This window comes from Ictidomys tridecemlineatus, chromosome X, assembly GCF_052094955.1.
Source record: "Ictidomys tridecemlineatus isolate mIctTri1 chromosome X, mIctTri1.hap1, whole genome shotgun sequence".
NCBI lineage: Eukaryota > Metazoa > Chordata > Mammalia > Rodentia > Sciuridae > Ictidomys > Ictidomys tridecemlineatus.
The window spans coordinates 1,324,143-1,344,219 of NC_135493.1; the positions used below are offsets into that span (position 1 = coordinate 1,324,143).

Here is a 20,077-nt window from a genome sequence, read left to right on the forward strand (position 1 = left end):
TTTAATTGTTTCCACCTTTTTGCCTGTTCTACATATTTTTTCTACAAACACCTGTGTACAACATTTTGCATGAAGACATATTCATTTGTTTGGAGTATATACCTAGGAGTGGAATTGCTGGGTCACATACTTAGATTTTTGACATTTGCAGTAAGTTTTGAAACTCAAATTATGAGTTCTCTAAATCTGATGTTTTTCAAGAATGTTGTGGGTATTCAGGGTCCCTTATATTTCCATATGAATTTCAGGATAAACCTGAAAGTTTCTGCAGAAAACCCAGCTGGGACTTTGGTGGGGGTTGACTTGAATATGTGCACCACATTCAAGAATACTGCCATCTTAACAAAAGTAAGTCTTCCAATCCATGGATACAGGCTGTTGTCATAGTTAACTATGTCACTTTGTCCAGGCTATAATCCCTGAGTATTTAATCATATCCTTATCTAGATGTTGCTGTGAAGGTATTTTGATACAGGAGATGGAACTCCAGAGGTGCTTTGATACTGAGCAATATCCCCCACCTTTCTTTCTTTTTTTTTTTTTTAAAGATGGACACAATATCTTTATTTATTTTATTTATTTATCTTTTATGTGGTGCTGAGGTCGAACCCAATACCTCACAAGTGGGAGGCAAGTGCTCTACTGCTGAACTATAACCCCAGCCCCTCTCCCCCTTTCTAATTTATTTATTTTATTTATTTATTTATTTTTTTACTAGGGATTAAACTCAGGGGCACTCAACCACTGAGCCCCATCCCCAGCCCTATTTTATATTTTATTCACAGACAGGGTCTCACTAAATTTCTTAGGGCCTTGCTCAATTGTTCACACTGGCATGTGCCACCATACCCAGCAATTTTTTTTAATTTTTTAATATTTATTTTTTAGTTTTCGGCGGACACAACATCTTTGTTTGTATGTAGTGCTGAGGATCGAACCCAAGCCGCACGCATGCCAGGTGAGCACGCTACCGCTTGAGCCACAACCCCAGTCCCTCTTTGAGTCTTACTATACTTTCACACATAATAAAATTCTCTTGTAGCCAGGCTGGGCATGGTGGTGCATACCTGTAATCCCAGTGACTTGGGAAGCTGAGGAAGAAGAATAGCAAGTTTGAGGCCAGGCTCAGTGACCTAGTGAGGCCCTAAGTAACTTAGTGAGACCCTGTCTCAAAATAAAAAATAAAAAGGGGTGGGGATATGGCTCAGTGGTAAAGTGCCCCTGGTTCAATCATCAGTACCAAAAATAAATAAATAAATAGACTCCTGCTTGGGGAAAAACATTGGTCAATCAGTTGACTTTAATTTTTTCAATTTAGTACTGAAGATTGAACCCAGAGATGCTCTACCACTGAGCTATAACCCCAGCCCTTTTTAGTTTTTATTTTGAGACAGAGTCTCTCTTTAGCTTCCCAGGCTGGCCTCAAACATGCCATCCTCCTGCCTGTGTGGCCAAGAGAGCTTAGCCATAAAAGTTATTTTGAGACAGAGTTGCCCTAAGGCTGACTTTGAACTTGCAATCCTCCTGCCTCAGTCTCTGGAATTGCTGAGATTATAAACTTGCACCTGGCAAATTCTCTCTTCTTAATATCAGCACAATGGCAATTAAATTTCAACATGAATTTTGAAGGGGACATTCACACAATAGCAGTCTTCTTTAATTTCTTTCAACAATGTTTTATAGTTGTCAGTGTACAAGTCCTGCAGATTTATATATATATTTAATATATATATATATATATATATATATATATTTGTTGTTGTTGTTTGTTTGTTTTATGGAATTGATTCCTAAGCATTTTGTTCTTTTTGACACTCTTGTAATGGAATTGTTATCTTAATTTCATTTTGGATGGTTTATTGCTAGTGTAGAAAGCATAAATTATTTTTAAAATTTTTATTTACTTGCTTATGTATTTATTTTTGGTACTGGGTGTTGAACCCAGGGGCACTTTTCCACTAAGCTATATATCCCCAGTCCTTTTATTTATTTATTTATTCATCCATTCATCATTCATTCATTCATTAATTTAGAGACAGGATCTCATTAAGTTGCTGAAGATGACTTCAGACTTGTAATCCTCTGGCCTCAGCCTCCATAGTCACTGGGATTACAAGCATGTGCCACCACATTGGGCTGACATAATTTTTATATGATGATTTTTTTATCCTGAAACCTTGCTGAACTTGCTTATTTGCTTTAAGTCTTTTATAGGGCTCCTTAAAGTTTTCTATACACAAGATCATGTCATCTGAGAAGAGAGATAATTTGATTTTATCCTTTCTGAACTGTATGCCTTTTATTTCCTTCGTTGTCTAATTGCTCTGGCTAGGTCCAATGTTGGATAGAAGTGGTTGCTTTTCTTTTTTTACTTGTATATTTTGAAATTATTTCTGTTTCACTTGACTAATTTTTATCCTGGTTGCGGGTATATTTCCCTGTTTCTTTCCATGTGTGGTGATTTTTCTTACATGCTATCAGTATGATTGTTATATAGTTCAGAATTTGGATTCAGTTGTCTTTCTTGAAAAGAGTATTGGATTCTGGCAGGCAGTTAAGGTACTTGTGAATCAGCTTGATCCTCTCAAGACTGATTTTTAGGCTTTGTTAGGACAAGTCTAGGGAACCCTTTGTTCTAGGGTTACTATAACCGATTCCTAAGGTGTGACCCTTCTGGATTTCCATTGACTGATTTCCTGAATTTCCATCCTATGCATATGCAACTTAGTATTCCGCCTGAAATCCAAGGGGGCACCTATGCAGAGGTTTATATCAAATGTGCAGGAGTTATTCTGAGGTAATTACACAGGAGTAGAATTGCTTGGTAATGAACCCTGTGATCACTCAGCATTCTCATGTAACTATCACAAGGGCAAAATACTACCACCCACCCTGTCACATCCTGTTTCTCAGTCTTGTCTTTTACATCTCATCCATTTGCTCAAGAAGCCTGTTACCTTTTGATCCCTTGGTGATCTCATTCTGTTCCAGAGCCTCAAATAAGGTCAATCTTGACAACTCTTAAATTTCTTTCTCCAGCTTCTCAAGTTCTCCTGGTTCATAGATATGAGTTTTTGCCTGGCAACCCCACTTGGCTAGCTAATAGGAATGTCAACATAATATGTTCACCAGTAGTTAATTGTTCATTCTAAACTTGCTTCTTGTTACAGGGGCCCTATCTTAGTAGATTCCTCCTCTTGCTCAGGCCAAAACCTTGGAATTATCCTTCACTCCTCTTTTCTCTCAACACCATATTCTATCTGTCAGCAAATATTATGGCTTTCCCCAAAAATCTACCCAGAATGTGACCTTTTCTCCAGTCTGTCTAAGCCACCAGCTTCTCACATCATTATTTCTTTTGCAACATTGAACTGCAGAAGACTTTCCTAATTATGACCTAAAACCCAGAAGCAAGTGACAGAAACAGATAATTGACAGATGAAGTCTATATTTTAAACATGTGAAGAGAAATACAAAATAAAAGCACAAACCATGTACATAGATGTACATAGCAACATTGTGTACAATAGCCAAAAGGTGGAAATACTCAAAATGCACAGCAACAGAGGACTGGATAAGCAAAATATGATCTTTCCATACAATGGAACATTGTTCAGTTATAAAAAAGAAAGGTGACTGGGGGTATAATTCAGAGATAGGGCTCTTGCCTAATATGCACAATGCCCTGGGTTCAATACCCAGTACCACACATACATACAAACAAAAGAAATGAAATTCTGATCCATGCTACAATATGAACAAACCTCTAAAACATTATGCTTAGTGAAATAAGCCAGACATAGAAGATCACATTTTGTATGATTCTGTTTATGTGAACCTTCCAGAATAGTCAAATCCATAAAAACAGGTCAGTAGCTGCCAGGGGTTGTAGTGAGGAAGAAGGGTAGAGACAGCTTAATGGATACAGGATCTCCTTTGGAGGTAACAAAAATGTTCTGGGAGCAGATAGATAGGATAGTTGCACAACATGATGAATATTTGAAATTCCATTGAATTATACATTTTTAAATGGTTAATGGCTAACTTTATACTATGTGAATTTTTCCTTGGTTGAAAAATTGAAAATAAAGATTAACCTTGCAAGGCCCTAAATAACTCTGCAAGACCATCTCTAAATAAAATACAGAGGGCTGGGGATATAGCTCAGTTGGTATAGTGCTTGCCTTACATGCACAAGACCCTGAGTTCAATCCCCAGAATTACTACAAAAAAATAAAAATACAAGAAAGGGCTGAGGATGTGGCTCAGTTAAGCACCCCTGGGTTCAATAATCCCTGATACTATGAAATAAAAAAAAGTAAACCAGGCATGCTGGTACACACCTGTAATGCCAGCTATGCAGGAGGCTGAGGGAGGAGGACCCCAAGTTTGAGACCAGCCTGGGCAACTTAGCAAGACCCTGTTTCAAAATAAAAATATAAAAGGTTGGAGATTTGGCTCAGTGGCAGATCTCTTGCCTATTGTAAAGAAAGCCCTGGGATCAATACTCAGCACTGCAGAAGAAGGAGAGGACAAGAATGATGAGGCTCTCCATGATATGGAAATAGGTGTAGGCTATCCACCTATGTTGTAAGTGACACTCTAGTAGCCAGGTACAAGCTAGATAGAAGCAGGCCACATTTTGTATAGAAAGGTTAAGAGACAGATTATATATTTATATGAGTATCTTTGCATAGAGAAACAAGGAGAACCAGGAGGTGATAAAAGTGCATCTCTCTGGGTTGGGCCAGAGCCCAGCCTGAAGTGAAGCGCCTTGCTTCCTGCTCATTCATGATGATGTGTGAACCATGTGAATACATGGCTTCTGCTGGACACTTCAAGGTAAAAGAGAGAAAAGAGCACTGTGCACCAAGTCCCTTTTACTCCCTCCTTTCTTTCCCTCCCTCTGTTTCAACCATTCACCTCCAATCTTTCCCAATAGGGTATCCATAGTTGCTGTTTCCTCTGTCTGAAATGCTCTCTCCTGTTCCAGAATGGCTAGCTTCTTGTCATTTAAGTGTCAGGTTAAATTTCCCTATGGCAGAAAATGCTCCTTATCTTTTTTTTTCTCTTTGTTGTACACACAGAGGAATGAAGCCTGGGTGAGGGAGGGACCAACAGCTTCCTCTCTAGCTGTATCCTCTGCATATGCTGGTCTTTGGTGACCCCATTTAGTTCCAAAGCATCAAATAGTATCTGCCTTGACAGTTCTTCAACTTCTCTCTGCAGCCTCCTAAACTCTCTTCTGAACTCTACCTTCAAATGCATCCAACATCCCAAGGGTCTCCCCAAGCATGGGCAATATCTAGACAGTCCTCCTTCCTCAGCAGGAACTTTGGCCAGCACCAGTCTCCAGGAGTGAAGTCAGACTCCTGAGACCACTGAGGCCCAGTGGCAGAGTGGAATATCTAAAAGAAGCTTTCCTAGAGTCTTTTAGACTACACCTCAGTCCTGCACTTTGGATAAGGGGATCCTCTACTGGGCCCCCTACCATGACATAGCTTTTTCTGACCTTTTGCTGGTCACAAAAATGTGGCTGTCCTTGTCTAACAGTCCCCCTGTATGCTTGATATTGACCCCAGAGGGCTTCATAGTCCCCCTGCCAGGGACTTAGGGCTGTTTCCAGAAAGCAGATTCTCTCCTGAAAGAATCAGGACTGGTCTTCAAAGAGCTTGTTTTCCAGAACCTGCAGGGCTGGAGATAGCTCCTGTCTAGGTGTGACCCAGGCTCACAGTCCCTTGGCATCTTGGATCTATATGAATGCAGAATTCAAGAGAGCTTGGGGACTGTAGAGAAAAGTTGAGATGATGTCAAGTTATATGGCATTGGGTGAAAATAGCTTCCTTTCCCTGGGAAGCCTGCTCTTCTTGGAGGTTTCTCAAAGGGTAGGAAGGTATTGGCACAGAAAACCTGAAGATTCGCTCCAGGCCTCCTTGTAGCCCAAGAACAGGCTACATTGAGCTCCTCAGACTTGTCTATCACATCTGGAATATAGGATCAGGCTTGGCTACCCCCTCCCTGCTGTGCTCCAAGGTACCCTGACCTACTCCTACTTTCTTTCTCCTCCAAGTGAACCCAGATGGTTCTACCCGAGACCCAGGGCCAAAAACGCAAGTGAGAACTCCTGGTTGGCTCATGGTCCTACCTCATCCCTTTTCCCTGCACTTTGGATAAGGGATCAATCCTTATATGAAATGTTGGGAATAGGCCAATCCATAGACAGAGTAAATTAGGGGTTGCCAGGAGCTTGCAAGACAGAATGAGGAGTGTCTACTAAATAAATGGCCATATGGGGTGATGAAAATGTCCTGGAAGTACGTGGTGATGGTTGCATAACACTGAGAGTCAACTAAATGCCACTGAATTAAAATGATCAAGCTGGGCATGGGGGCACATACCTGTCATCCCCGTGACTCAGGTATCTGAGGATGGCAAGTTTGAGGCCAGCCTGAGCAATGCAGCAAGACCTTGTCTCAAAATAAAATAAAAAACGGCTGGGTATGTATCTCAATGGTAAAGTGCCCCTGGGTTCCCCAGTAAATAAGGTCAAATGGCCACAATTAGAAATTCCATGTTATGTGAATTTTATGTCAATAAAAAGTATTTTTAAACAGAACACACTTTCTCACAATGCAGGTACTCCAGCTCTAACATGTGCACTTATTTATTGTAGAAGAAAAAAGCAATAATGACTGTGCCAGGGGATGAGTGGCTACTATCCTCCTAGCACACAACAGCACAGTCGCAGGGGAGTCAGACACTTGAGTTCTGGAGACATGGGGGTCACCAGGGACAGCTGAGGCCAAGCCACTTTCTACATGTTCACCGGATCTGGTGTGAGAACAGAGGGACAGGGGACAAGGAAGGGAAAACAGGGATGAGAGTACTGGCTGGCATATCCCTTTGGTTCTCTAGCAAGACACTGAGAGCCCACTTAGACAGGCTGTCCCCTCCACCCTGGAAGGCCTCCTGGTGACCAGCCTCTCCAGCTTCCTTGTCTCCTCACCGTATACTTGTCCCACTTCTTTTCAGGGTCATAGGGCTCCCAGCGGCTGGCAGGGAAGATGTGCTTGTTCTTCTCATACCAGCTCCTCAGCACCACCTTTCCTGCATGAGACTAAGAAAAAGCCAACCTTCCTGACCTCTACTTTCCTTAACTTCTCCACAGCCCAGGGACACCACCCTGTGGGCCCAGGACTTCTCCCCACCCAGTGCCCTGGCACCATCCTACTTCATCCTTCTCCACAGTGGCATCGCTGAGTAGCCGCACATCATCATGAACATCAAAGTTAAAGAGTGGCCCTTTGGGGGAGAAATAGCCATTTCAAGGTTACAGTGAGATATATATATATATATATATATATATATATATGCCAAATTGTGAGAGGGACTAGGCTAGGCTCACTCACCACTCTTCCCACGTGCCTTGGTAACGATGAAGTCATAGAAACTGTGATGCTAGAAGGCAAGGATAAGTTAGGTCAGCTTGATGGTCCATCTTGGCCTCTCTTATCCATATGCCACTTCCCATTCATAGGCAGACGAAAGCACGGAAGAGTACAGAGCTGTGTGGGAACGCTACTGTAGAGGCCTAGGGGCACAAGACCCACTGCATGAGCTGGAAGTTAAGGGACTCACATGGGGAATGATTAAGTCCTCCTTGATGTACATGAGCTGCTCCACCCCTGCTGACCTGAGGAAGAAAGATGGGGGGGGGATACAGATGGACAGAGCACATTCTCCTCCCACGGAGGGAGGAAGCAGACAGTTAAAGAACTGTTGGAATGCTTTAAGGGAAGCCTTCTGGTTTAGTGAGCCTGGGAGAGGCATTCCACTGTCCTCTACCTTTGGGCCAAGGCAGGATAGCTCCCACCTAAGCTCTTTATGGCATGATGGAAAGAAAAAGGGGCCTGAGTCTCCCTTCTGCCCAGCATGCCATCTTCCTAGCCCGGGAGTGGTGATCCTGGGTTTCTGGGATACTGGCTGAGATCACAGGATCTATACATACACACACAGGCGTGTACACACTGCTCACCTGAGCTCACTGAAGTCTTTACGCAGGATCTCAAGTGCCTTCTGGAGGAACTGCTGCATTGTATTGCCCTTTTTCATCTACAGGGGTGGCCCAAGAGCCAGCACCCAGGAAACCAAAGAGTTAGGAAGAGAAGACAGAAGACTGGAGAAGTGCTTTTCAATAGGCAGAAGCTTGCAGGCCCTCATTCTCCCTACAGCTTGTAGGATCCCAGGGGACTTCTAAAGTCAGGCCTGTCAGTTCCTTCCCACCAAACCCAAGGGTGGCCCCCCCACTGCCTACTTTGACTGTCCGCCGGTGTCCAGAGCCATCCCAGTAACTGAAGGTGATTTCAATCTCTTCACCTACAAATCAGAATTGCCTCTTGGTCTCCAGACCCAGGAACTCTGCTACAGAGCTTTCTCAGGGCACAGTGCACAGTCCAGGGGACTATGTTCAAGGGCCCAGCCCTGTTCTCTCCCTGCCCCAGAACCCCAGGGCCAGACCATCTGTGCCCAATTCCACAAGCACTCACTCTTAATCTTCTCCTGCTTGGCTTCCCACTCCTGCCGCAGCTCTTCCCGGAGACGATTTTCCTCCTCCTAGGAGAGGAAATGGGTGAAGGAGTGGGGATCAGGGCTGCTCAAAGGGTATAGCGACCCATTCCCTGAGCCAGAGTCTCTGCCAGGGCTGAGGTCAGGTCAGAATCAATGTCAGAGCCAGAACCAGAGCCAGGCAGCGTTTACCTCCCTATCTCGGTCAGGTAAGAAGCTGGTGTCCACATCTGGGTTCTTCCCCAATTTCCTTTTCTTTGTGGTGATCTCTGGAGCAAAAGAAGGTGAAGTATGTCTTAGCATTATTCTGAAAATGGTTTTGATCTCATAGACCCCCAAATGGATCTCTCAGACCCCCAGGGTCCCTGAAGTACACTATGAGAACCACTGACCTAGAAGACAGACATAAACCAAAAAAAAAAAAAAAAAAAAAAAAAAAAAACAAGATATCAGGATCCCACTGCTAGGTCTCTTTAAATGAAGCCTTTAGAAGGAGGGAAAAGCCTACACCAAACAGTGTTTTTGTAAAAGTCCTAGTAATACAGACAGGTTAATAACACCCCCCCCTCTCAGGCCTGCTCAGTCCAAAACAGTAGCTCCTGCCACACATAACACTGAGCTGTGGCAGTTGACATGTAGCTAGCTGGACAAGCCTAGATGGAAATATTTTGGATACAGTTATGTTAAATACAATGTATTACTAGCCAATGCAAGCCTGTATCCCACCAGCTAGGGAGGCTGAGACAAGAGGATTGGGAGTTCAAAGCCAGACTCAGCAACTGCAAGGCACTAAGCAACTCAGTGAGACCCTGTCTCTAAATAAAATACAAAATAGGGCTGGGGATGGGACGCAGTGGTTGAGCACCCCTGAGTTCAATCCCTGGTACCCCACCCCCCCAAAAAAACCCAATATTTTACTAGAATAACAATTTCTAAAATATTCCAGGTCTGTCACCTTGCCTTCGTCTGAGGCCTGGGACATAACTTGTTCAGAGTACTCAAATATGTCCACTCTTTCCTGATATTTCAGTGCAGCTGTATCTTTTCACCCTTCCTGTCTCTGGAACTAATGAAATTCCCCTCATGCTTAAGGCCCAACTATCCTCCTTGTGACATATTCCTTGACCTTGGGCTACTCCCCAGGCCACAGGTGGGGCAGCAATTCATCCAGAATACATGCTGACCTGTATGCCTTCCACTAGGAGAGGACAATGCCCTGTATGCTCCTGATCAGGTACAGAGCAGGTGTGTAGCACACAGGAGAACCAGGCTGGCTTTGGCTTCACTTACCAGCCTTCCCCAAAAGTTCCTGATGTCCCCTAGTTCTCACATCTGAGGTCTGTAGTGTCCACCTAATAGCCACTAAATTTCTTTGGCTGTGTAAATTTTACAGTAGAACTAATTCAACAATTAACTCTTTAGTACTCAGTGGCTACCATATTGGGAAGCACAGACATGAATATTTTCATCACTGCAGAAACTTCAAGCACCCAAGCATGGTCCAGAATATCTTCTCTCCTCAATCTATCCTATTGTGGCACCTTCAGAGGGTAGCTTCTGGAACCTTCTGGACCAGTTACCAACCTCACTCCGACAGTCCTTGCACTGGTGGCTCCTGTCCAGGGGACACTGGCTGGGATTTGACTCAATTTGCCACTGACAGTGAGCCCCTACTTGGCTTTAAAAACCGATGCAGCTGGGGCTGGAGCTGGGGCTCAGCAGTAGCACACTTGCCTGGCATGTGTGAGGCACTGGGTTTGATTCTCAGCATCACATATAAATAAATGAATAAAATAAAGGTCCATCAACTATATATATATATATATATATATATATATATATATTTTTTTTTTTTTTTTAAACCTGATGCAGCTGGGCATGGTGGTGTACACCTGTAATCCCAGCTACTCATAAGGCTGAGGCAGGAGGATCAAAAGTTCAAGGGCAGCCTCAGCAACTTAGCAAGACCCGGTCTCAAAAAATTTTAAAAGGATTTGGGAATGCAGCTCAGTGGTAAAGTGTCCCTGGGTTCTATGACCAGTACCTAATTTACTAATCAATTAATTATTTAAAAATAAAAAGGGATCACGATGTAGCTCAGTGGTTGGTCACTTGCCTAGCATGCACAAGGTCCTGGGATCAACACTAAGTACTGCAAAAATAAAAATAAAAAATATAAAAGTAGTGCAGTCCTGGCTCCTTGCTTTCCTTTCCTGCCCCATGTTAACTCTGGGACCATAAGCACAGCGAGCAACTGAGGCTGGGCAGTAGATGTTCTTTTTCCTTCTACAGCCCAAAATCCAGGATTGAGTTCTGGCAGGCAGGGCCCTCACCTTCCCTTTCCAGCTCCTCCTCATACATGGCCACCTCCTCCTCCTCTTCGCCTCCCTCCTCTTCTTCCTCCAAGGTGAAGGACAGGCTAGAGATCTTCCGCTTGGCCTCCTTCTTGCGCTCTTTTTCTCGAAGCTTCTCCAGCTTTCTACCAAGGCATGGGTGGCCATCATGCCCCATGTTCCTGCCTCTAGGTCCTTTCCCTGACCCAGAGACACTTGTGTGCTCAGTATGGGGCTCACCAAGTGCAGGTTGGATCTCCCTAGCACCCAAGAGGGATCCTCCTGCCCTGAGTCACTTCATAGCTCATGGGCGGAGAGCTCTGATTATGACACAGCAGGCATATAGAGATATGGTTAAGATAGAGAAAGGGGACAATGCAAGCTCTTAATACACCCACTGAAAGAAGAGGGCACAGAAAGGACTACCTTTATAGTACAGAGGAACAGAAAGGGGAAAGACAAACTAGGAAGGTAAGAAGGCTTTAGTGTGGGTCCAAACTAGATGTTCTACCCATTTCCAAAACAGGAAATGGGCTCCCCCCATGAAAAAGGAATAGCCTGACCCTTCCCCAGGAGCCCCTGAGCGCTAGCTGCATCTTAAGAGGAAAGCTGCTGGCCAAGGGACCAAGGAGGGAACCCACAGCTGCAGCTCTTTTGACTGCTCCTTCTTGGCCAGCTGCTTCTCCCGCTCCTTCACCAGTGCTTCCTGTTTGGCTTTCATGTCATTCAGGGTCACAAGACCTGTAAGGCAAGGAGACATGGGGGAAGGGCTGGTCATCCAGGGTTGGCAAAGAAACAGCCTCCCTAGGCCTGGAAGAATAGCATGTGCATCCTGCTCACCCACGGTGCTGGACTTGAGCTCTGCCTCCACAGCATCGTAGTGTGCAGAGAACTTCTTGTCAATGTTGGATTTCATTATGTTCTCCTACAAAGGAGGGAACACAGCAGTGAGGACAACCCACCACTACACTGTAGAAACAACATGCTGGATGTTGGGGACCTGGGTTCTAGTCTGAGATATGTCCCTGGAAAAGACATACCCTCCTATCCTTTATAGGTAGAGGGTCCACAAGGCTAGGGGATGCTCTGCCAGCGCTATGAGAGTCAAATGGGTCGTCTCCCACCAACTCTTGCACTGCTCTGGCCCCTTTCATGTCTCCTGCTAAGGGCTAGAGCTTCTTTGGTGGCCTGCAGCCATTGGCCCTACCCATTTTTGGCCTTTTTCATATCCAGCCTATAAGGTGATGCTCCTGAGACCGGACCCAAGGAGAAGACAAAGGAACAGAGTGGTTGAAGGGCTGAACCCTATCCTGAGTGATCTTCCTCCCCCTTCCAACCTCAAGTGTTGCCAAAGCTTCCCAGAGGCCTCCTCTCTCCACCCAGCCCCATTCCAAGAGTGCCATGCAGATCCATCTCTGACCAGGGCCTTCAAAGGAAGTGGTCAGCAGAGCTTGCCAGGAAGTTCCCACTGAGACAGCAGGGCTAGGTCCAGACAGTTTTATGTCAAACATAAAGCATGTAGTGAGGCTGAGTGAAGTCTCTGCCTGAAATCTTGTTCCTGCTCTCCCCTGGAATCTGAAGTCCTTACTCTTCTGATGAATCTCCTCCAAAGGCACAAGTTGAGGGTTCATGATTCCTCTCTCCCTGAGCCTACCATCACTGGCCACTTACTGAAGCACTGGGGGAGCTGCTAGAACCCCAGAATGTGACGCGTGCCTGCCTTCATCATGAGTGCAAAGGGTTCCAGAATGAGTCTCAGTGGCCTGCCACTGTGTCTTACCACAGGGCTTGCCCTTCCTGGTATGCACTGGATCCAGGCAGAGGCCTGGTTCTGAGGGCTGGGGAGCTTGAACCAAGGAGTTCTGTGCTCAGGAGGAGCGCTTGGGAAGGCCTCCCAACCCCAGTGCTACCAACAGAAATATTGACTGACTCCCTCCTGATGGAGGCTTGTCACAAGCTGTCTCTACCTCTGACATGGCCTGACTCTGGCCCATTTTACAGATGAGACTGCCACTCGCTCACTTCTGCCATCTGCCAGAGGCGGCAAGCCAGAGTCCCGCTCCCGATTCAGGACCGCCCCTAGTGCTCCTAGCCCGCTGCCCAGGGTCTCCCAGGGCCTGAGAGTGGAGCTGGGCCGCCAGGGGGCCCGCGCGGTGCGCATGCTCCACGGCGCCGGGGCCCAGCCCGCACCTCTGCGATCCGCTGCTTCATCTGCTCCATCTGCTCCCGCTGCTTTTCCCGTTTCTTCATCAGATGCATGGCGCGGCCTGCCTCGCTCGCGGCGCCCTTGTACTGAGCCATGGCGGCGGCAGCGGCAGCGGTGACGGCGGCGGCAACAACTGTGACAGCGGCCCGGCTAAATCCAGGCAACGGCGGCGGCCGCGGTTCAGTCAGCTGACGCGTGACGTCGACCACTAAGGAAGGTGCGCCAGCGCCCGCCCCGCCCCGCCATCACTGCACGTGATCGCACCCTGCCCCGCCCCGCCAGCCGCGGGAGGCTGGACCCCCACCTCCATACGTGCGCTCTCCGCCCGGGCTTCTCCTCCCATTTATTCATTGACACTAAGCCTGAATATCCCAACCTCTTGTCCTTCCTTGTTGTTAACCCCGACTCGAAGCCGGGTCTCCAGTCCGTCTATTTCTTCCTATCGACCCCAGAGCTGGGCCCGCCCCCTCCATTTCTTCGGGTATTGATCTATCACTGCTCAAAGCCGACCTCCACAGGGTCCCTGCTTCCTCACTGCCTGAGCCCAGGTCTGGCATCGGCCCACGGACTTGTTCGCCTATAGGTTGCTTGACTCCTACCCAAAGCTAGATCTAGTGTTCCCTTCGCCAGGCCCAAGGCTGGTCCCTGATTTCTGTCTCCTTATTTTGACCCAGAGGTTAGTTCTGTACCTTTATCTCCAACCGAGGGGCCAGATGCTAGCTTTCCTGCTTCCCCTGCACTGACCTTTGAGAGATGCATTCCTGGTGTCAGTTGCTGTGCCTGGGCTCTAACCCAGACAGCCAAGGCCCTGTCAAGCACCCAGTTTTTGGGAATTCAACCTAAAGATCCAGGTTCAGGTTTCAACACAGTTTTATTGGGAGGTTTTGTTTTCTGTGAAATACACTAGAGGCTAGGGCAAGGGACACATTCACTTTGCAAGATAAGGGTTTCCCACCACTAAAGGAAAGGCATGGGGCAGGGCACACTGGGGTTTGGATCCATTTTCCCACCTCCTTCTGCTTTGCTCACGTTTCTTTTCTCTCAGCAAGTACCAAAGAACACAAAGACAAGGAATAAAAACAACAAGATCAACCCTCCATTGGGGCCACACCTAAACCTTCTCCCCTTCCCTAGGCTTTGCCAGGGCTAGGAGAGGCTGAAGAAGCTTACTCTACAGCCCCCAGGCTGCATCAGAGGGCTTCAGGCTCAGATGGAAGGGGGGCAGAAGTTAATAAATTAGAATAAATTATGGGGGAGGGGAGGAATGCAATTTTGTGCTGGGAGGGCCCCTTCTTTCCAACACACTAGAGTTGGTGGGGGGAGGCAGGGGGCATCTCCAAAGGCCACTACAATGGGGGTTAAGAGCAGTGAGGGTAGAAGTCAGGTTTTCCTCCATATCCTTCACGAACAGAGCAGAAGAATGGGGGGGGACACACACAAGGAGAAGAACCCTCTTTTCCTAGAATAAGGAGGGGCCAAGAAAGAGGATGCTATCCAACCCCCATCTCCCAAACCATCACTAAGGTTAAAGATTTGGTCAGTGAATCAATGAGGTGGGTGATGGGAATGTGGTGGGGGAAGCAGAGGATGCTGGAAACAGGGTTGCCCAGCCATACTGTCTCCCCAGCCCTCGAGGAGAACAGAGATGGGGGAGGGGGCAGCAGGGGCTAGGGGAGGGGGGTTCAGCAATCACTGGTCAGCTTCTCCAAAGACGTCATTCTGTTTGCGCTTCATGTTCTCAAAGTCAAATGCAGAGCCAGCCATGCGTTTGTAGATGTCTTTGATGTCATTACAGGTTGTCTCAAAGTGTGTGGTAGCATCATAGGAGCAGGAACAGAACACCTGCAAACAGCCAGAGCCCATGGCCAGGGTGAGTTAGGTAGGGGCACTGGGTGGGCAGCTAAGAGCCAGGGCTGAGAAAGGCTGCTTACCTGGCTCTCAGAACCATCATCAATGGGCTCATACAAGTCACTGATAGCCACAAACCTAGGGGGCAGATGGAGGAGGGAGGACAAGTCTCACAATGGGCCTTGCCCTTCTTGGTTTCTACTACCAGCTCCCTCCCTCCCATCCTCCCCATCAGGCTCAGCCCAGCCCCTCACTTCTGATCAATGGGCTCCAGCAGTTCCAATGCTGGCTCAATCTCCTTTTCAGGCTCTGCAGTCTCCACTGTGGTGCTGGCAATGGCGATGTATTTGCCCTGTGCGGCCACATTGTGTGCGTAGGAGATCATGCACACGTAGATGTCTGCCCATAGGAAACACTCCATTAACAGGGCCAAAGGAAACAGCCACACATGGAAAAGGCTCCTTAGGGGCCTTCTGGCCTGCCTGCCCCTTCCTACCCCGGCACAGCAGGCAGCAACCAAGGGGTCACCATCATGGAGGGGAAAGAGTCCAAGCCATCCAATCCTTAGGGTCCCCAAGTTGTGGTAACTACAATGAGGGGCCCATTTGTTCCATAATGGGATCATGTGGGGAACCCCAAGGTTGGGGTGGGGGGAGGCACAGCAACCCCAAGGACAGTGAACAGGAAATACTCAGTCATGGCCTAGCCTACCTGACTTCCTGTTGACCTGGTTCTGGGGGATGATGATTTGGCAGGAATTGGCATCATTGGTGTTCTTGATGGGATGGCTAAGGATACAGATGATGCGGATAACCTGGCCAGCCTTCCGCACACGGTCCGGTATGTAGCTGGGGTCACAGATCAGCTGCTTGCAGCGGGCCACCTGTGAAGGCACCACAAGTCCTTGCCCATCAGACCATCCCATGCCCTGGGTGGTCAGTCTGTATCCACAGTGAGGGCAGACAGCTCTGGCAGGAAGTGCTCCTCTGAGCTGTCACTACTGCTCCTCCTTTAGTACAAGTAGGTGCCTAACTCAGAGAAGGGCAACCCTGCTGCTGAGAGACACTGTGATCAGGAATATTTTCTGGATCAAAGACATAGCATATGGTCTTTGAGGGATACCTCTTGCCAATAGAAATGGCTATGAAGACTTCTTTTGGGGTGACTCCCCAGTTCCCAGCTCTTAGGGCCTTGAGGTTGAGGAGCAGCAGACCCATCAGCAGTCAGGCTTCTTAGAACTGAGCCCCTAAGGTGGCAATCAAACCCTGCCCTAGCCACAATGACCCCATCGCATGGGGAAGGCTTACCTCTCCCTCAGATTTTACGCCCACCACTTTGCCATTCTCCATGATGATGTCATCTACAGGTTTGTTCAGCATATATGTTCCCCCATAAATGGCACTCAATCTGTGGTGAAGACAGTGATGGTGAAGTCTCCCTTCAGGATAAATGGGGATCAATTCCACTACACTCTCCCCACTCCACCACCAAGGTACAGAGAAGATTGCCCAGGCAGGCCAAAATCAGGAGATCCAGCAGTTCGTCCCAGCTCTATCACTGCCACAAACTCGGGACTGATCTCGGCATGCTCCTTCCTCTCTGAAGCTTCTTCCCAGAATATTCTGTGATGGGCTATATTCATGATGGGCTAATATGAGGATGGCAGAAGAAAGCAGTTCCATAAAGAAATGAACCAGAGGACCAGAATAAAGGGACTCGCTAGAGAAAGGCCAGCTATCAGATAAGCCTCAACTCAAGGTTCTGGGACCCGATGTCCAATCCTGGTGTTGCCAGAACTGAGAAAGCCACTTTCACAGAGGCCTGGTTCTTTTCCTGTATACCTCAATGTACTAGGGCTATGCTATCACCCAGAGATGGAACAAAGTAAATGAAGATCACAGACGGGAAGGTATGAAATGCTCTAGAAATGCTCAAGGGGGTCATTTCCATTCTTGGCCTTGATACTGGTAATGCCAACTGAAAAAAAAAATGCCATTTCCTCACCTTGCAAAGCCCTGAGGCAGCTCACCCAGGCCATAGAGTGGGTACAAATATGGGCTCTTGCCATACCGGGCCAGGGACTCGCTGTACAACTTAATGCGGTTGATGGTCTCAAGACAGGGCTGGTCCAGGTAGCTGGGGGACAGGAATCCGGGAAGATGCTCTGATAGCAGCACCCCTGCTCATCCCCACCCAGGCACCAGGCCAGCCTTCCCACCTCCCTGTATGGCCTGGTAAAGATATGGGTAAAATGCAGGGGAGAGAGGGAGTGAAAGGTAACAGATGGTTAAGTACAAGGGACATGCAGGGTGGGCAGAGGGAGCAGGAAGCAGGTGTGAGGAGGGAAGGGTGTGGGCTTGGCAAGGGGCCTCCCACCACACCAGCCTCCCTCACTCATCAGTGCGATAGAGCGCCAGGGCATGGCCAGTGAAGTCAATGACATCCTGGCCCAGGTCAAACTTTCGGTAGACATCACGCATGCTGGTAGTCTGGGGGTCAACACCCTCAAAGGTCTTGGGGTCATTCTCATCAAAGTTTGCCACAAACACCAGGAACTTGCGGAAACGCCGTTTCTCAAACATGCCCATCAGATCTGAGAAAGGGAGCATGAAGAAACTTTCTGCATCACTGGAATACTAAACCCCCCTTCCCAGCTGGGCAGGCCAAGAAAGTTGGTGCCCTAGCTCCAGCCGAGCTTCATCATGTGTCCTGATGTTTACCCTCCTACCCTTTTTGGCCTTAGTTTCCCCACTTGTATGAATAGGGGGTTGAGTTGGACTTGGCCTTCCCATCTCCACCACTTGGGGATATTTCAGGGGTTAAGTGGAAGCCCTGCCAAAGTCTAAAAGGAATCCCCCTCCATATTTCTTCTACATGTGTTTCCCTCCTGGCAACCTGCAATGGAGAATACAAAGCGAGGAGCCTCTCGTACTGTCTGGTGAATGCTACCTGGTGCAAAGGAACCCTTCTCTGGATGGCTACCTTGCCACCAGCCCTGAGGACAGTCTGTCTCCCCACCCAGTCCATTATTCTCTGGATCAGGGGACCCACACTCACTGGAAGCCAAGGCCTCAGTCTCAGTGGATGGCACTTTGTAGATCTTGCCCCCCTTGTAGACAAAGCTTCCCTCCACCACCTTGAAGTCCAAGTAGCGAGTTACTTCTGTATACAGTAGCATCTTTACCAGCTGCCCTGTTGGGAGGAAGAGGCAACATTAGCTCAGCTCCCTCCAGAAGCTCTTGTATGGTCTGGCTGCTCCTGCTCTAATATCTGACCCTCCACTGGTCTTTGCAGTTGCCCACCCCTCAACAATATCTTCTTCATCTCTCTCACCATTGGCCATGAGGAATTTGGGGATCAGGTCAACGTTCCAGTCTCGGCCCCGGCCCATCGACTCAGGGGGCCCCTCCAACAACTGAAAGCGCTTGTATAGCTGTAAACAGGAGGGGAGAGAAAGAGAAAAACCTCAAGATCTACCCCTATGTCCCCTACTGTCCCAGAGAGCCTGGGGACATTCTTCCACCCTATGCCTCAATGTGAGAGGGTTAATGAAGGATGGATCTGGGCCTGGGTCCAGGTTTAAGCAGCCTTACCTCCTCCAAGGGAGTGATAGAAGAGCTCTCGCCCCCATAGTAGGGGTTTCGGTCCATGTGCAGCACCTTCTTTCCATTCACAGACATGATACCTGACAGGATGCATTCCTGCAGAAGGGGTGACATTTGCTGCTGCACTCCCACCTGCCTGCATTCCCACTGGCAGCCCTGATTTGTTCCCAAACCTGCCACAATGGACAGCTCCTTCCACCCCCAGCTTGTTGCGTTGCCTAAAATTGAGGGTGACAGCTTTATCTGACCAGTGTCTTCCATAATCCTGCTGGGAAAGATATGAAGAAGGATAAAAATAATGGAGACTTTGAGGGGAACAGAGTGTGCATCAGACACAGGGTCAGTCTTCCAATACGAACACGCCAAGAAAGTCATCTATCTATGTAGAGCACATGGAAGGACAGATAAAACATGATGAATCATAGAGAAGACCAGACCCATCTCAACCTCAAAGGACACCTGAAAGGGAAGCCAAGATTAGCACAGTCTTTGAAATTGCAGGCCCCACCCTCCACTGCTCTTTTTTCAAAGGACAAGAGCCCCTGACCCTGATCATGGAAGGAGGGTCTCTGGGCCCAGATTGAGGGAGATGAGTCTCAGGGAAGCAGACCAATAGGGTCTGGAGGAAAGGAAAAGATAAACACCCTCAGCAGTTACTAGCCCAAGGACAAAGGCTGCAGACACCATTCAGTCTGAGGTCTCCATGGGAAACTGGGGTGAGGTAACAGGAATGTGGTCACTGCCCCCGCTGCTGCTGCTTCTGGAACATTCCCTGGGTTCCCTAACCCCCGAAAAAGCCAGGAAGGTGGGATGAGAGTCCACCATGGCAAGGCCACCTGACCCCATGGCCTCATGCTGCATCTCCACCGCGATTAGCACAGGATAGGAGGGGATACTGGGAAGGGATGCTGGGCAGGTGATGGGTGCCGCAGATGGATAATGGCAGGGTGGGCGGGGTCGGGGGGCATCAGGTCGAGTGGGGGTGAATTTTCCAGCCAAGCAGGCCAAGGGAGGGAGCACACCGGGGGCCAGGGGTTGCAACCTGGGGAGTCGTGAGGTCGTGGAGGATTCCTTCAGGGAGACCAAGGCATAACAGTCGAATACAATCGACATTGTGTGGCAGGGTAGTGAGGTGGGCATAGGGCTGGGTTTTGGGGATCCTGAGCGGAGGATGCAATGATGGGACGATGGAACGATGGGGCTGGTGACCAGGGGCTGCATCATCGCGGACGGTAGGGAAGGCATGATGTACGGCTAAGGGCGCGCGAGGGTGCACTTACAGTGAGGCCGGTCCCCAGCACGATCACATCGTATTCCTCATCCATGGTCAGGCCTTGGTGCCAGCGACCGCTCGGCTCCTCCTCCTCCTTCACCACAGCAGCCGCCGCCGACGCCGCCGACGCCGCACTGGACCAAAGATGGCGGCTCTACGGCCGCCGCCCGACCCCTCCGCCGCGTCAAAGAGTCCCGCCCCCTCCCTGCGCGCCCTCCACGCCCACAGGGCCACTGCCTCCGCAGAT

At 48.3% G+C, this 20,077-nt stretch overlaps 2 protein-coding genes across 2 annotated transcripts; both read right to left on the minus strand.

Annotated features, from left to right (window-relative positions):
- Window positions 1-6,640: 6,640 nt before the first annotated feature.
- On the minus strand, window positions 6,641-13,304 carry Fam50a (family with sequence similarity 50 member A). Its single transcript, XM_005340648.5, has 13 exons — window positions 13,089-13,304; window positions 11,739-11,823; window positions 11,540-11,639; window positions 10,899-11,044; window positions 8,758-8,834; window positions 8,547-8,613; window positions 8,315-8,376; window positions 8,036-8,112; window positions 7,639-7,693; window positions 7,410-7,458; window positions 7,232-7,302; window positions 7,007-7,117; window positions 6,641-6,831 (listed from the first exon to the last, which is right to left on the minus strand). The coding sequence occupies exons 1-13, from the start codon at window positions 13,197-13,199 to the stop codon at window positions 6,823-6,825; spliced, it is 1,020 nt and encodes a 339-aa protein (XP_005340705.1). The 5' UTR covers window positions 13,200-13,304; the 3' UTR covers window positions 6,641-6,822.
- A 652-nt stretch (window positions 13,305-13,956) lies between these two features.
- Gdi1 (GDP dissociation inhibitor 1) lies at window positions 13,957-20,001 on the minus strand. Its single transcript, XM_005340646.5, has 11 exons — window positions 19,838-20,001; window positions 18,546-18,653; window positions 18,286-18,385; window positions 18,010-18,144; window positions 17,347-17,545; window positions 16,957-17,088; window positions 16,260-16,359; window positions 15,664-15,835; window positions 15,207-15,351; window positions 15,036-15,090; window positions 13,957-14,946 (listed from the first exon to the last, which is right to left on the minus strand). The coding sequence occupies exons 1-11, from the start codon at window positions 19,880-19,882 to the stop codon at window positions 14,794-14,796; spliced, it is 1,344 nt and encodes a 447-aa protein (XP_005340703.1). The 5' UTR covers window positions 19,883-20,001; the 3' UTR covers window positions 13,957-14,793.
- Window positions 20,002-20,077: the final 76 nt, after the last annotated feature.

Coding starts and splice junctions, on each gene's coding strand:
- Fam50a (XM_005340648.5), bottom strand. CDS start 13,199: ATGGCTCAGTACAAGGGCGCCGCGAGCGAGGCAGGCCGCGCCATGCAT. Junction 11,045..11,539: donor CAGTCAAAAGAGCTGCAGCT/GTGGGTTCCCTC, acceptor ATGCCTTGGTAG/AAAGCTGGAGAAGCTTCGAG. Junction 8,835..10,898: donor GGAGGAGCTGGAAAGGGAAG/GTGAGGGCCCTG, acceptor CTTTTGCTCCAG/AGATCACCACAAAGAAAAGG.
- Gdi1 (XM_005340646.5), bottom strand. CDS start 19,882: ATGGATGAGGAATACGATGTGATCGTGCTGGGGACCGGCCTCACT. Junction 17,089..17,346: donor GCGCTCTATCGCACTGATGA/GTGAGGGAGGCT, acceptor CCTGTCCCCCAG/CTACCTGGACCAGCCCTGTC. Junction 15,091..15,206: donor CTGGAGCCCATTGATCAGAA/GTGAGGGGCTGG, acceptor TCTGCCCCCTAG/GTTTGTGGCTATCAGTGACT.